This window comes from Aulostomus chinensis, chromosome 21 (assembly GCF_037954235.1).
Source record: "Aulostomus chinensis isolate RoL2024-O1b breed Wild chromosome 21, RoL_Achi_v1.0, whole genome shotgun sequence".
Classification (NCBI taxonomy): Eukaryota; Metazoa; Chordata; class Actinopteri; order Syngnathiformes; family Aulostomidae; genus Aulostomus; species Aulostomus chinensis.
The window spans coordinates 8,759,301-8,773,837 of NC_141340.1; the positions used below are offsets into that span (position 1 = coordinate 8,759,301).

Consider the following 14,537-nt stretch of genomic DNA (forward strand, 5'->3'; position numbering starts at 1 on the left):
CACACACACACGTAGTGCCCAATCGAAGCTGAGTGGAGGTGCAACACTTGAAAAACAATTGCGGGGTTGTTTGTGTTGGTGGATGATACAACATGTGACTGAGGACTGAATTCATCATAGCGCTCATGGTCAGGCTTCTCTCAACGCTGCCATTTATCCAAAAACTGTTTGTTTTGGTTGGATGTGCTGTGGAAAACCGATTCCGCCTTTGCTAACAATGACCCTGGCATTGTCTAGATGAGAAAAACATCAGTCTAACACTGCAAAACTCATGCTTTCTAATGCCTTTAGTGAGGCGCATGCTATCGAGTGCATGTTCACACACACAAACACACACACAGATATACTGTATATATATATATATATACAGTATATCTGTGTGTGTGTTTGTGTGTGTGTGTGTGTATACATATATTGACTGTGGAGGGCAAAGGCAGGCGTGTACTGCCCTGTGGGATGATGGTTAGCTGGTGAATGAGGTTAACTCTAAGAGACAGCTCCCTTTCGGGTCAAAACCAAGCCTGGGTGGAGGTGGAGACGTCACAGCAAATATGTCACAGACACATGAAAACAGCAGGGAACGTGCTGAGTCGTGTTTCTCCATTCACTGGCGTTCTCTGTGAGACGCTGAGCCAAACCTTTACACCCTCTGTCTCATCTGCCGCTCCTCGCCGGAACGAAAGGGGCGGCTGGATCAGTCGGAGAAAAAAAAAAAAAAGTAGAAAAGTGAGAGTAAAAAATAATTTTAAAAAAGCAGCAGAAAATATGATGTTGTAGTAGCTTGACATTTTTATAGCGCTGTCCTTTTTTGGTTTTGTTGTCACGACTGGTATCATATTTTAACAAAGAAGTCCTCCCAGACACAATAGAAAGGAAAGTATTGCTCCCAAATGTAAAGAAAATGTAATGAGCACCAACAATAAAGCAGCTCATGTGACTGCGTATTAAATTTATTGGGCTCAATCCTACAATAAGAATAATGAAACGGCCTGCGGGGCTGGTAATTATAAAATCCATCAGGATTTGAAATTCTACAAGCTTTAGATGTTTGTGCTGTGAGAATATGACAAGTCATTTCTTGACAAGTCATTTTCTTAGGTTAGGAGCGTCGGAGTGTCAGATGGGTGCAGACCTGACATCAGCAGGGTCATGCCGACTCTAGAACAATGTGTGCTCTCTTGAGTGGCCAACTCCTCACCCCGGCTGAATAACAATTAGAATGGGAAAGAGAGCAGGGCCCCGTCACTTAACCTGCTTTAGTGGCTGCTGCCTCATCTTCTGCTCTGACATCATCTGGACGGCAGAACAGTTTGTGCAAGATTTCTTTCCAAAAAAAAAAAAAGAAAAAAAAAAGGGTTCAGATGTTTTAAAGAACACGAAAGAGGTGTGAAAGGCAGGTGTCAATCAGATGACTGACAGTTAGGTTTCGTCTGGCTGCTGTGATTTCGGGGCTTATTTGTGCATGTTAGCTCACAGTGACACAGTTAAATTGACCAGAACCATAACTACTTTTAATAGTGACGCCTTAGCTTTTCCATCTATGGCAGGCAAAGTGCCTGCCGTGACAAAGCCAACTGTCGGTCCATTTCACTGACATCATTTTCTGACACGGAACCTTGTGTAGTCTTGCAAATAATGTCTGTTCTGAAATGTAAAGCCCTGAATTTGTGTGACATTTTTGTTAAAGCACTGTGATATCTCTTAGAAAGGAGGTCAGGGTATATGCGTGTGTGTGTGTGTGTGTGTGTGTGTGTTTGTGTGTGTGTGTGTGTGTGTGTGTGTGTGTGTGTGTGTGTGTGTGTGTGTGGTTGGAAAAGTGTGTGAATTTGACAGTCTGAGATCAGCCTTTGAGGATTTCATTTGCATATCAAGGCTTTTATCTGTTTCACAAATGGGTTTTCTTTTTCAAATCACAGCCAGGATCTTGCTTCACCTGACAGGAGTAGTTCCACATTTTGGGAAACAAATGTTATTCACTGTTTTTGTTTTGTTTGTTTGTTTGTTTGTTTTTTTGCCGTGAGTTGAACTGGAAAATTGAAGCCATTGGCATACCTGTTTTGTTTATAACATAAATCAGCAAGCAGCCGATAAGCACTGAACAAAGAGTGGAAACAGTGGTCGTGTTGACTTCAACCTAATGTCCTCCCATGAGCTCACCTGAACAGCTTTGGTCGATGAAATGTTATAAAATTATAACCACAGACACGGCAGATCAAAACGAGGGGTCCACATGTTGATGCGGTCCCGTATGGATTGTTTTAGCAAATAATCATGGAAATTTTACGCCTCAAAAAAGCTTTTTGGTTCCGCACGCTGGGTCTAAAGCTGAAACGAAATGATTCGTTGTCCCATAAAGAAAAAAAATGCAATCAAAAAATATTGATCTTATGAAATGGAGTTGTCAAACGCAGTGCTGGATTTCTGAGGACAAGTCAAATATCGAGTCACATGTGCAACTTAAGTCTTTTCCATTACTGGAAAACATGCATCAAACATGCATCCAGATCATCCACTTTTGTTGAATGCATTGATACATAATGATCAATTATTCCAGCACAAATCAGAACTTGGTCATACGTGATTGACCGAAGTAAAACATCATGGACGGAGACGTCCCATTTTGAGGGTCAATGTTGTTCCCCATCTGTCTCCTACTCACCTCATTTCCTGCCGTCTGTCTACTGCCAGCTATCAAACACAGGCCCCAAATGTTATAACAACAACAAAGGCTAACACCCGTATGGGTCGTTGGGAAGACAATGACAAACAACCTTGTGGCATCTTGTTGTTTGATTTCCTACATACCGTTGCCATGTATACATTCACCGTCGGCTACATAAAACAGCAGAATATTGCACTTGTGGTAAGTAAACCACTGATGTGCAAAAGCTAATGTATGGCTGGAAGTGCCATTTAAGAGGAAATCAATAAAAAAGCAATACCTACTGGGACCAAACGCAGTACGAACAGAGGTAAATATATACAGAGGAGGAAACCATGTCCGTGATGAATTCAGGTCCCTCAGAGTGATAGTCCTCTTGCATGAATGAATGTAATTACAGTCAGTACATTTTGGTCTACCTGACACAGATGGGTACTTATTCCCAGACACCGGTATGCTTGGAAGCTAATAGCTCCCAGCACTTTCAAATATGAGCGTCATCATAGGTGGGATTAGCAAGGGAAGGTGGTATAAAAATGAAAAAAAAAATAAAGATAGAGGCTTATTGTACCTCATAAATGTTGATTTAACACTGACAGCACATGCTGACATCCATGTAGAGATGTCGTCACGGCTGTTGTTGCAATTACCCTGCTGTTTTATCTCTATTACATCTTTTCTCTTCATTTATACAACCCCCCCCACCCACCCACCCACCCACCTCTCCTCTCTCCTCAACCCCCCAACTCTCTCTTTCACTGTAGTTATTCTAATCCACAATTTGTCACGCTGCAGCGACGGGCTGAGGCATCGGGCACTATGCTGGTGCCTGTGAGCCCAGCCTCCCAAGGGTTGAGATAAAGCTAAGCTGACAAGTGGGTTCAGCTGCGTCACAGTGTCCTTCGGAACAGTCGAAGAAATAAGAGAGAGAATATGAACGCCAGCCATCCAGAGGTGGACCCCTGGGTTTTTTGTTTGTTTTGTTTTTTATCTTCACCTCTCGGCTGCCCCTGGCACACAGCTGCTGGGTTTTCCCTCAGGCTCCAGTGAACGTTATCTTTGCCAAACATGAAGGAAATGAAACTGCATTTTATAGCAAGACAAGAGAACATGAAAAAAATTACTATGCTGCTTTGCCATTATTCATATAATTTTATGAAACGTCTACATATACATGTGTGTGGCTACTCCTTATTCTCAGTCCTTGTTTAACATACAGGTGTTTCAGAGGAAAAGCAAATCCCAATGACAAATCCTTCTCATCTTTCTTCCCCCACACAGTCTTTTTCTTTCCCTTAGTGCCCATCCCCCCTTCACCGGAGGAGTGCCCTGGTAAATAATTGAGGCATATTCCCCCTCTCTCTCGCTTTCCCATCTTACTACAGTAGCTTCCCTGGTTAGTTTTCAATTTTTATTTTTTTGGATGCCATCATTATCTGATTTAGAAATTAAAAAGAACCCACAGAGAGCTGTTCATTGCCCATTTCGCAGAACACAAGGGATCTATCAAGAAGCACCACATAATAAACTGAACAATTTTATATTGATGGAATAACTCATTTATTATTTGACACGCATTCTTTTTTGCGTGTAACTTTTTTGAAAGAGCTTTTCCCCCGGTAGAAAATAAGCTGCCCTGGATGATACGAAAGATAAGAAATATGGCAGCATGACACAGGGTTCAGGAGGCATGAGTGGTGTCAGAGGCTGCTTTCTCACTGCAGGTGTGAGCGGAGGACTGAGATGTGATATTACTTTGACTGGTCGGAACCAATAAATATCTTCATTCGGCGATATCATGGTACAGGGCAGCTATTTGGGTTGGATTTCTGAAGCTGCAGTGGGAAAAAAAAAAAACAAAAAAAACAGAAGCAAGTTTGGATTCAAAAGGATGCCTTTGCTGACACCTGCTGCCTGAATGCAGGAACTACTTCCTGCGTCCAGAGCAATGGAAAACACACTGTATAAGCAGCTCTATACTCATGTGGTCCCGTCAGTGAGTCTCTGATTCGGTTTGAATTAAAAATAAATAAATAAGGCAAAACACATTAATTACACTGCTGCATGTTTGTCTTCAGTAGAGCTTCCTTTTTTAATAAATATTCAAATATTTTTGTCCATCAATCAAAACCATAATACATAATATATTTAAAAACATTTGACCTTATTCATGAAATGTTCTTAAAGCGATACATCACCTCAAGAGAGTATTTTTCCTTTCTCGTAAAACTATAACCAGAAGCGCTCTAGTTGGATGATAGCTCGCTTATTATGCCTGATAAAGCAATTCAGAGTTTGTAAACAGATGTTTTTGGGCAGTTTTGCTGATGTTAGTCCTCAGTCTCCATTAGCTTCAAGCTAAATATATGTGGCCGGCTCTTTCTGCCTTTTGGGGACACAAAGAAGTGATGCAATGGTGAAAAAAAATGTCTTAATGGGCTCAAGACACGCATTTTGAGGAATTGAAATACAGAATACACTCTTTGATTGAAGTATCACTTTAAACCTCTTGAAGAAGTACGCAACAAATGATGTCGGATTCACAAAAAGCCAGAGGGCTTTGCTTCATGTCTGCAGAGAGAGCTTAAAAAAGTCCTAGAGGATTTAAGAACGTTTCATCAATGAAGTCCAGTGACAGGAGACAAAAACAATCAGTAGCTGCATCATGTTTAACCAACATATAATCACAACTCCAACAAACACTGATTTGAAACGAGACATAAGGCAAAGAGGCTTTACAGTAAATGCCTGAGATTATTATTTGAACATAAAACTAATACCTTAAAACATACATGATGGATCTATGTGAACTCCAGCTCTTGCATTCTTTTTTTTCCTCCATTCTACAGTGTTTCATATTGTTTATAAGGTGATGACGAAGATGCCGACATGAGATATTGTTTGGCATTTTTAGTGCAAACTAAGATGATAAAGCAAAAAGTCGTTCAGCATTGAAGACTCAGCTAAGGCTTCATCCAGTGAAACAGTACATTCATGTTGCATCAACCATCAGTCAGTCAGCATCTCCAAACTGTAATTGTGCAATTAAGCTTATAGCAATGGCATCTATATATAAATAAAATTTAAAAATAGCTCCAGTGATGCAACTCGCAATCATAAGGGAAGTGTTTGGGATCCATAATGTGCTCAAAATCTCCTTCGTCTAAATGCAAGAAAGCAGCTTCTTCTATGGTCTCCTTCACTTCATGATACTGTTGTTTTTGTCGTTTCTTCTTCTATGGGTGAGCTTACAGGCTCAGAATTAGGAGGTGGTGAGGTCTCTCGGGTGACTTCCTGGCCGACAGCGTCCTCTCCGTCCTCCCTGGTTGCAGAAGTAATCAGGTCTAAAAGAAAACCCTGGTCAGCTTCCTGCTGGTCTGATTCGTCTTGCTTCTCTGGTGATGGAGGTCTTTGGTCGACAGCATATGGACCTGTAAATTAGTGCAGAAGCTACACTGGAAGCTGCAGTATTCCGGCATGCAGAAGAGTGCCTGAAGGGACCTACTGTGCTTTTTCTTTTTGGTCAGAAGTGTAATGATGCAGTGTTCACACTGTATGTAGCTTTAGCAAAATTCATGTTTCAAACTGTTCTGAATTCTTGATTTCCTTGGTTTTTTCTAGCTTTGTGACCAACAAGTCATGTGTTCGAGACAGTGCACGCCACAGTTGCTCAGCAGGCTTCCAGGAGATAGCGGGGCTTTATTAGAGAGAAGAGCTTGAGAGCAACGTCGTAAAGCTTTAGCTGAGCAACATCGCCCTCTGCTGACACAAGACATGATGTTTTGAAGCTGTTACTTTTCGGTAAAAGGGTGAAGGATGCAGAGGATGAAGAGAGGGGCTCGATAGAGGGAGAGGGTGGGAATCGAGCAAAGCCAGCAGCAGTCAATCACCTTAAACACCGAGTTGTTGCGGTACCACAGTCAGAAGTTAACACTCAGATTTAGTTCAGGTGATAACACCAGGATCCCTCCTGTTACTTCTTTTTGAGTACTACGATCCTGCTGCTTGATTTGATACATAATAACTGGTGCAGTTCATCTTTTTATTGTTGATCTTTAAAATGGGGTTTTCTACATTTGGACAGACTGCGAAGCACCTTAATAAACAAAATATGAAGCTGATTTGAATTATTAGGGCCTGAGCCAGAAGGTACTTCTGGCAAAGACCCTATTATTTTGTATTATTATTGTAAGTGAATGCTGTGATCGAAGCCAGTCACTTATCGAGGTACTCACCCAAGCTACACTGATCACCGGACTCATCGCCATGATTAGCAAACATGGAGCTGCTACCAATGTCACTGGAGGAAACCATGTCTGATAAGTCAGGGGTCTTTGCCTCGGGGATGCTGGAAATGTCTGGCAAAGAATACACCGTTTCAAGTTGTGTGGAAACTTGCTGACTGAATCGAAACCTAAATGAAATGCATTGTGGTTACCTGAGTCCATGGATGTGTGTGAGGTTACACTCACTTCCTGAACTGAACTTTCGGTTTGACTCAAAGTTGTTTCGTTTAGAAATCCTGCAGACACCGAGGCCACCTGAGCGTAGAAAACATGTCAGACAAGTCCTCCACGCAGCTGCGAACGTGAAATTTAATATTTTCCATTATATGAAAAAAAGATATACCGACCTGTTTGTCAGTGGAGTCGCTTGGAACCAGTTCGTCACTGGTGCCAGTGACACTTTTACTCTCAGGCTTAACTGGGCGAGTTGGGATCCGGTGCAAGTAGCCATAGCCGATACCACAGCCGAGGCTAACATTTGGCGTGAGAAAGACAGAAGTTTAAGTACATACAAGTGGCACGATGACAAAAGATATTTCAGAAAAACAATTAACTAGAGTCTCACTGTATAAAGGAATAATAAATGGTGTTAAATGCATTACTTACTGTATCATTGACACTTCATAAGCCATGAATCAAAACTGTAAATGACTTGTAACCTCATTTCCTGTACATCGTGAGGCCCCAAAAAAGGCATGCTATCATCCTGTATTTTTATCCATCGAGGTTCAACGGGCTCCCAGATCTTTAACCTAAATGTACTAATCCTCAGTGAGGGGACACTTATCCTAAAATGGTTTCTGAAGAACTTCAACATCAACTGAAAAAGTACCGACCTTCCCTCGCCGCCCCACGCTCCATTGGGCGTCACCACCACCTCTCTGCACAGGTCACTTCCTGTGTTGTACACCAGTAGCTTCAGAGGTTTCCCCTCATTGGCTTCAATCAAAGAAAAGAAGTCTTCTGACTGCATGGATTACATAAAGAAACAAAGACACGTGTGGAATTACGAGGCTTTTCGATGCACTTCTTATGACTAAAAACACAAGAATACTTACATCTTGCAAAACCTGGTCAGCTCCGACAATGAAGTCATCACGTGCAATGAGGCCGGCCAACGCTGCCGGAGAATTAGCTTCAACATCCTGGCGAGGGAAATACGATCACTTTAGGTTTAAATATTCAAAAGCTCCCTCTAGATTTTATTTGAATCATCTTGAACAGGAATGTAACTGCTCCACGCGTCTGATTTAAATGTTTGTGTTCTGTTTATGAGGATGTTTTTGAAAAAGAACTCATTAACCTTTAGCTGCTACTGCACAGACGTCCTTGCCAACAAAAATAAGACTCAACAGTTGCTACCATTTAATAGAAACTCATACTTCAATCTAATTTCATAACCTTTTGAGACCTTTCTAAAGCTTTTCAAGCAATAAGCGAAGACCATTAGATCTCACAGGTTAGATACACCGATTAGCATCAACGCTTGCTGTCGGTTCCAGGATGTGACTTGAACAAAATGCTATGCTTAAGTTCACTTACCAAGACGTGCCACACGTTTTCATTGGCTCCCTCAAAGCTGCAGAAGCGGACGCTGGCCCCCAGCAGCCCCTGACCACCCCACATGTTACTGGGGGTCACCTCCAGCTCCCTCACCCGCTGGCTTTTAGAGTTATACACTTCCAGTTTGACCGCTTTCTCCACATTGGCTTTTAGAAGGTCTTTCAGCAAGTCGCTTTCTTTGTTCTGGAGAAACACAGAATTGTAGACGACTCCATCTGTGACGGCGCTGAGACGGCGGCCCAGCCAATGAACAACGTTGCAATTTCAACTTAAAATCCACTGGGGAAAGTTGTATTTGGAGGTAAATAAAAAGAAAGGGTCTGGAATAAAACATAGCACGGAGGGGAAAACGAATAACGACTGTAAATAAAAAAAAAACCACCCAACTAAGATTGAACCGGCAGATGTTTCACATTTTTACATGAAATAAAAAGACAGAACAATTCTTTGTACGCTTGTTTTTTTTTTATTGAAAAAGAATAGTTGCAGCTCTGAAAGACAAGAGTCTTCCCATGTTTAAAACCTTGTAATAAAAATATGAATTATGAGTTATTTTGTGTCTTAAAAGTAATGATCAGGTTTATGGATTAACAAGGGCAAAATTATTAGTTTTCTACGATATTGGCAGCTTCACTTGAAGAGAATAAAAACAACCTAGCAACCATCAAACCCTCAAGCTGAATGAGTTTTTATCCGATTTAAGGAAGAAAACATTCTGCTATTTTAAGTGTGTAATTGTGACGCAGGAAAAGCAAACAGACCGTCACTGTGCTCTTAACTGGAACTTATTCATTCGTTCAATTCATTCATTCAATAAAGCTGCTTTATTCACACTGACTTAATGACCCTGAGATACACTGTGCAAATATCTTATCAGTTCAAAGTTCACTTAACTACTTTGCCTTTAAATTCCAGTTTCAACCCATTCAGTTCCCTCATTGTCATTTTTAATAATTCATCATATCTTTTTGTTACTCTTCCACACCTCTGAGGAGAATATTTACACCCACACATTCTCTGAAATGTCTTTTTTTTTTAACAGAGATATCCACAAATTAATAACAAGCTAAATGGTTTGAAACAAGAAAACTGTTGGCTAGAGTGAATTAATATTAAAGAATCTTTCCTCGGCCGATTCTGACCACAGCTTTTCCAAATTTAAAAGCTTTGTTTTTCAACAAACAAACAAAAAAATCCATGCCTTTTAACTTTTAAATATCATGTTTTTGCAGGTTTTTTTTCTCCCCGACAGGGAAATCTACTCACAAGTCTGGTGTTTCCTATGGAGAGGATGAAGTCAAAGAATGGCTCCAGACCAGCCCTGAAGGCAGGCGAGTCCTCTTGTATCTGAAATACGAGCCAAATCACACAGAAGACTTGTCTGTATAAAGTAGAATGATCCTGAACACCGGTTTTTATCCTTCATATTTGCTCTCAACATGTTAAATATGATGTGGTTGAGCTCTAAGCAGTTATTACTGCGACTGTAACACTCGTTCTTTGTAAATAAAGTTTGGACACGTGCCAAATGCCACCTCATCAAAGACGTGCGACGCTACGAAGCAGACCACAATTCTTTTACCGAATGACCTCGTAAACCAACCGAATCTGGCTGTCTCGGGACCTGAGAGGTCAACAAGTGCGTGTTAAAAATGGTTAACCGAGGTGTGACAGAGGGACATCGAGGGAGGAAGACCGAGGGGCAACTGAGTTCTCCACGGGCTAACATTCCAACCTACCCCATGAACATGATATCCACTTTTAGCGTCCCCGTCCGACAAAAACGAGCTCTGAGATAAACCCATGATGTTCAGTAGCTGCGTTTAGCTAATAAAGTCAGACTGTCACAGACTTAGAGTCGCTAAAAGCTGATTCATGCGAGCTACCGCCTGCTAGCCAAGGTAACTCAGGTTGACATGCGTTTAAGGCAAAGCTAGTAAATAAAGATGCCAGAAAAATCGAGCGGCGCTGATGACAGGCGACCAGTGTTCGATTAGCTGTCTTTCGTGAGGTGTCTGTTTCGTCAGTTGCCTATAAAAAGACTTAAAAAAAAGTATTTTTTAATGCAAAAACAAAACAAAATTCCTGTATTGCCAAAAAAAATTCGAGAAATGACTTTGGCAATAGTAATTTTATATTTGCTAGCTTAAAGGATTTTATGTGAATCCTTGGTGGGTGGGTGGTTGAAATAATTATGTTCCAAGGGAGGGAGTGAAGAGAATAATCTGTTTAAAAAAGAGATTTTAGATTTTTTCCCAAGTATTTACCACATATGGATAATAAATTACCATCGCAGGGCAAACACATAAAGACACACAAGCATTCACACTCACAGCCACGGTCAATTGAGAGCGTCCAATTAGGAGTGAGTTCATATATATGGTTTATATAATGTGCAGTGCTCGCTCAGGTAGGCCTGAAACTTGCAGTCTACATTTTAATTGTTGAAAATATATAGAAATATACCATCAGGATTAATAGTATGATACATAGTATTATTATGAAATTATCTGCAAAATTCTTACAGACTTCCTTCATATTCATGAGATTGCATTTTTATGAATAAACTCTCTCTCTCTCTCAAAAAACAACAAATGCAGCTGAACATGGTTACAGATGGTTATCTGTAGGGAAAACTGTAACTAGTCACACTCTTCTACAGCTGGTTTTAGTTGACTTAGACGCCAAACTCAACAAGGCAGCTGCTCTTTTCCCACCTGTGATAAGAGAGGGGCTGTCTTGCCTTTAATGTTTACAATTAAAGAAAAAGGAAAGCTAAACAATTGTGTTTTTTCGAAAAAATTGAGTGAATTAGGACTAAATATTATGAATATATAAATTTTGGGAGGTTAAGTTGCTGACTACCTGTTAAATACGTCATTTGCACTTCAAGCAACACGTTCCCCATTTCCCAGCGTGGTAACCATTTGATATCGTACCATCCAAACGGTTCCCATTCGGACAGATAACACAATATTTGCCTTTTGGAAGGTCTCCATTTCTGGACGGATATAAGAAGTTAAAACTCAGCTGCATCTCATCATTGGTGTTGCAACATGATTGGGCTTGTGGCTTTTTTGTCCTGCATTGGTGAGGAATGAATCAAACGCACTGTCATTTATTTACTGTTGTGAGTGAGACTGTGAACGCTTTCTTGATGTATCGTTTCTCTGTCCATTTTCCAATGCAAAAGGACTGATTTGTGCTGCGGTGCCGTACAACCATAAAGTTCACAATGAGAAAGTCATAGGAGGTCATGATGCTAAACCCAACGCCTGGAAATGGCAGGTAAATGTAACTGAAAAAGTACAGATGATAACCCTTTTTTTTTTTTTTAAAGAAAAGAAACGTTGAGCCCCTGAACTGACAGAAATGCTCCTCTGTTTCCAGGCTTCACTCCAGTTTGATTCATTCGGTGATGGATCCTATTACCACATGTGTGGGGGCACCCTCATCGATGCTTTTTACATTATGACTGCTGCTCACTGTATAGGAAGGTCGGGGCTCTTATTTTCGTAGATTACACCTTCTTTTTCCAAAAGAACTCTTCCTCAAATGCAGATAGTAAACACTAAGGAGGATATTGTGTTTTTTCTGTCTCTATCAGCCTGGATGTGACGAAGTACCGCGTGGTGCTGGGCGAGCACAGCCTTTATAGATATGATGGCACCGAGCAGTTCCGTCGTGTGGACGATATAATAGTGCATCCTGACTGGAATGGAGATCTTGCCAAAGGGTGAACTGACAGATCCCCTCTCTCAGTGGATCAAATCCTCTCTATGGTTCCAGAGGGAACGAATCACACACAACATCTCCTAAGAATATTCAATTTCCGTCTGTGTCAGAAATGATATCGCCATCGTGAGGCTGGCTGATCCAGTTTATGGCAACGGCTTTGCGTCTGTCGCCAACCTCCCCTATCCTGGCCAAACGCTGCCTCATGACTTCGTCTGTACCATCACTGGATGGGGACTTATGGGCCGTGAGTAGAAGCGTGCGTGCGTATTCTTAACGTTCATAGATGTCACGCTCACGTTTCTGTATTCTCTGGCTTCGTAGCTGATGGATCAGTTGCTGCCGACATCCTGCAGCAAGCTCCCCTCGCCGTGGTGGCGCATTATGTCTGCTCCCAGCCTGAATGGTGGGGCAGTGTCGCTCTGAGCACGATGGTGTGTGCAGGAGGAGATGGAATCACATCGGGCTGCCAGGTATGAAAAAAATAACGTCCTTGGTCGTCTGAATACTTCTTGTTGCATCTCCGTACTTCCCTCTTTGCACCTGATCTCCCCTGCAGGGTGACTCTGGAGGTCCCCTGAACTGCTTCACCGATGGAGCCTGGAGGGTCCACGGTGTTGTCAGCTACGGCCCTGCTGTTCAGTGCAACCTAGTGATGAAACCCACTGTCTTCACCAGAGTGTCTTCCTTCATGGACTGGATTTATTCAGTGAGCAACATATTTCCTACAGAAGCACAATGTCTTTTGAAATCCCCCAAATTAATTCATTCATGTGCTCTGTTTTCCAGGTTATTCGGTATTAGGTGTCCTAACCTCTGTGAATGGAAGCCGTGAAATAAAATCGTGACAGATCTTGAGTGTTTCTTGTGGTTCTTATTTTCACCAGTAGGTGGCGAGAGTGCCTCAGATTTAGACTCAACAGCACCCTGCTTACTCTCTCCAAATTAGTTTTTTGTGTGTATGTAGTTTTCTTACACTCAGAAAGTCCATTAATCAGGTGGAATCAAGAGTAAGATTAAGGATGGTTACGGCCCCAAAATACAACTGAAAATTCCAAATGAGGTCATCTTTGGGGTTTTAGCAAAGATCAGGCTTGATATGTTTCTGATACAGACACAATAAAATAAAAACAATACCTGCAGACGTAATTCATACCACCACGTGAGTTCTACGCAGTCATCGGCCTGATGTTTACTTCTTGACAGCGATCTCTGGCTGGCATATGCGTTTGTGGGAGTTAGAAAACTTTGAGCATGACATCACATCGAGTTGATGTTTTTCTTCTTCAAACCAGAAACCACAGATGAATTCCTGTGGTTTGCACAAAAAAAAAGGAAAAAAAAGGAAAAAAAACCCTGTTGTTTCAGTTAATTCAAAGTGAATGTGAACTGTAGGTTGTTTTTTTTTAACCAGCCCTGACAGCGTGTGGTGTTTTTTTCTCCTTGTGATTGTGTCATCAAGGTGAAATCTGGAGACACCAACTAGTACTTTTGAGTACTTTGACAGGTTTTTATAAGCTTGTTAGGACAGGTTTTGTCAGCAGAGTAACGGTGAACATGAAAGGCAGAGTCATGAAACTTAACGTGTGTAAGAATAAAAGTCGAAGTTCCCGGTGTGTTGTAAGAAGAAAGGCTTTAGGAATTTATGACCCTGACCCACATTTACACGCCAGTGATGAACACTTTGTGTAGTGGAGAAAAAAGTAAGGCTAAAATGTAGGTGGGGTTGTAAGAGTTTTTAGCTCTCATGGGAATGTCACCGTGTTCATGGGTGCAATACAAGATGCCCTCTCGTGTTTTAAAACGATCAAACTGTCTACGTCTGTGTTGTAAGAACATCAAAACTTGAATTAGGAATCTACGATGACAGGTAACAAAGCTTTCGCTGTACATTTACTCATCTCCTGACTAAGAAATGAAGTTTAAATATACAGTTCAATTTCACAGATCAACAAATGATTTGATTTGTATTATTTCTATTTTGCTTTATATTGTTCTCTATATCTTCATATAGTTTGCCTAGTATATACACCTTGCGTGCCTCTTTACCGCTCTTTTATCTTCCCTTGTCGAGCTGCTGTAAATGCAAGTTTCTCCTGGAGATCAATAAAGTGTCTATCATCATCATCATCATCATCATCAAATGAAAAAGAAGACTCAAGTGTTTAGAAAATGTTTTTTTTTTATTATTATTTGGAGGGACAGGCTGTCAAAATGGCTTAGATGAGAGAAACTGTTCTTGAACAGCAGGTTAAAGTGTGAATATGTAAAAAATAAAGCAGCTTTGTTTG

At 41.2% G+C, this 14,537-nt stretch overlaps 2 protein-coding genes across 4 annotated transcripts; one reads left to right on the forward strand and one right to left on the reverse strand.

Annotated features, from left to right (window-relative positions):
- Positions 1-4,744: 4,744 nt before the first annotated feature.
- LOC147241565 (Golgi reassembly-stacking protein 2-like) lies at positions 4,745-10,429 on the reverse strand. 3 transcript variants are annotated; one of them, XM_086190876.1, is made up of 9 exons: positions 10,251-10,429; positions 9,778-9,858; positions 8,491-8,694; positions 8,007-8,093; positions 7,785-7,915; positions 7,296-7,419; positions 7,101-7,203; positions 6,898-7,020; positions 4,745-6,006 (listed from the first exon to the last, which is right to left on the reverse strand). In XM_086190876.1, the coding sequence occupies exons 1-9, from the start codon at positions 10,314-10,316 to the stop codon at positions 5,867-5,869; spliced, it is 1,059 nt and encodes a 352-aa protein (XP_086047002.1). In that variant the 5' UTR covers positions 10,317-10,429; the 3' UTR covers positions 4,745-5,866. The 3 variants fall into 3 exon arrangements, with proteins under 3 accessions (XP_086047002.1, XP_086047001.1, XP_086047003.1); XM_086190875.1 differs by having other exon boundaries at positions 4,745-6,093; XM_086190877.1 differs by having other exon boundaries at positions 5,864-6,071.
- Positions 10,430-11,567: 1,138 nt separating this feature from the next.
- LOC147241566 (chymotrypsin-like elastase family member 2A) lies at positions 11,568-13,732 on the forward strand. The gene is made up of 9 exons (XM_086192349.1): positions 11,568-11,601; positions 11,705-11,799; positions 11,902-12,008; positions 12,119-12,247; positions 12,357-12,493; positions 12,571-12,719; positions 12,806-12,986; positions 13,036-13,043; positions 13,709-13,732. Exons 1-9 carry the CDS (start codon positions 11,568-11,570, stop codon positions 13,730-13,732), a joined length of 864 nt encoding a protein of 287 aa, XP_086048475.1.
- Positions 13,733-14,537: the final 805 nt, after the last annotated feature.

What these genes read in the sequence shown, in the direction of transcription:
- LOC147241565 (XM_086190875.1), bottom strand. Translation starts at nt 10,316, where the DNA reads ATGGGTTTATCTCAGAGCTCGTTTTTGTCGGACGGGGACGCTAAAAGT. An exon ending in GTGGATATCATGTTCATGGG is followed by an intron (nt 9,859 to 10,250) that starts GTAGGTTGGAAT and finishes CTCGTATTTCAG; the next exon opens with ATACAAGAGGACTCGCCTGC. An exon ending in ACACACATCCATGGACTCAG is followed by an intron (nt 7,021 to 7,100) that starts GTAACCACAATG and finishes ATTCTTTGCCAG; the next exon opens with ACATTTCCAGCATCCCCGAG.
- LOC147241566 (XM_086192349.1), top strand. Translation starts at nt 11,568, where the DNA reads ATGATTGGGCTTGTGGCTTTTTTGTCCTGCATTG. An exon ending in GGCTTTTTTGTCCTGCATTG is followed by an intron (nt 11,602 to 11,704) that starts GTGAGGAATGAA and finishes CCAATGCAAAAG; the next exon opens with GACTGATTTGTGCTGCGGTG. An exon ending in CCAACGCCTGGAAATGGCAG is followed by an intron (nt 11,800 to 11,901) that starts GTAAATGTAACT and finishes CTCTGTTTCCAG; the next exon opens with GCTTCACTCCAGTTTGATTC.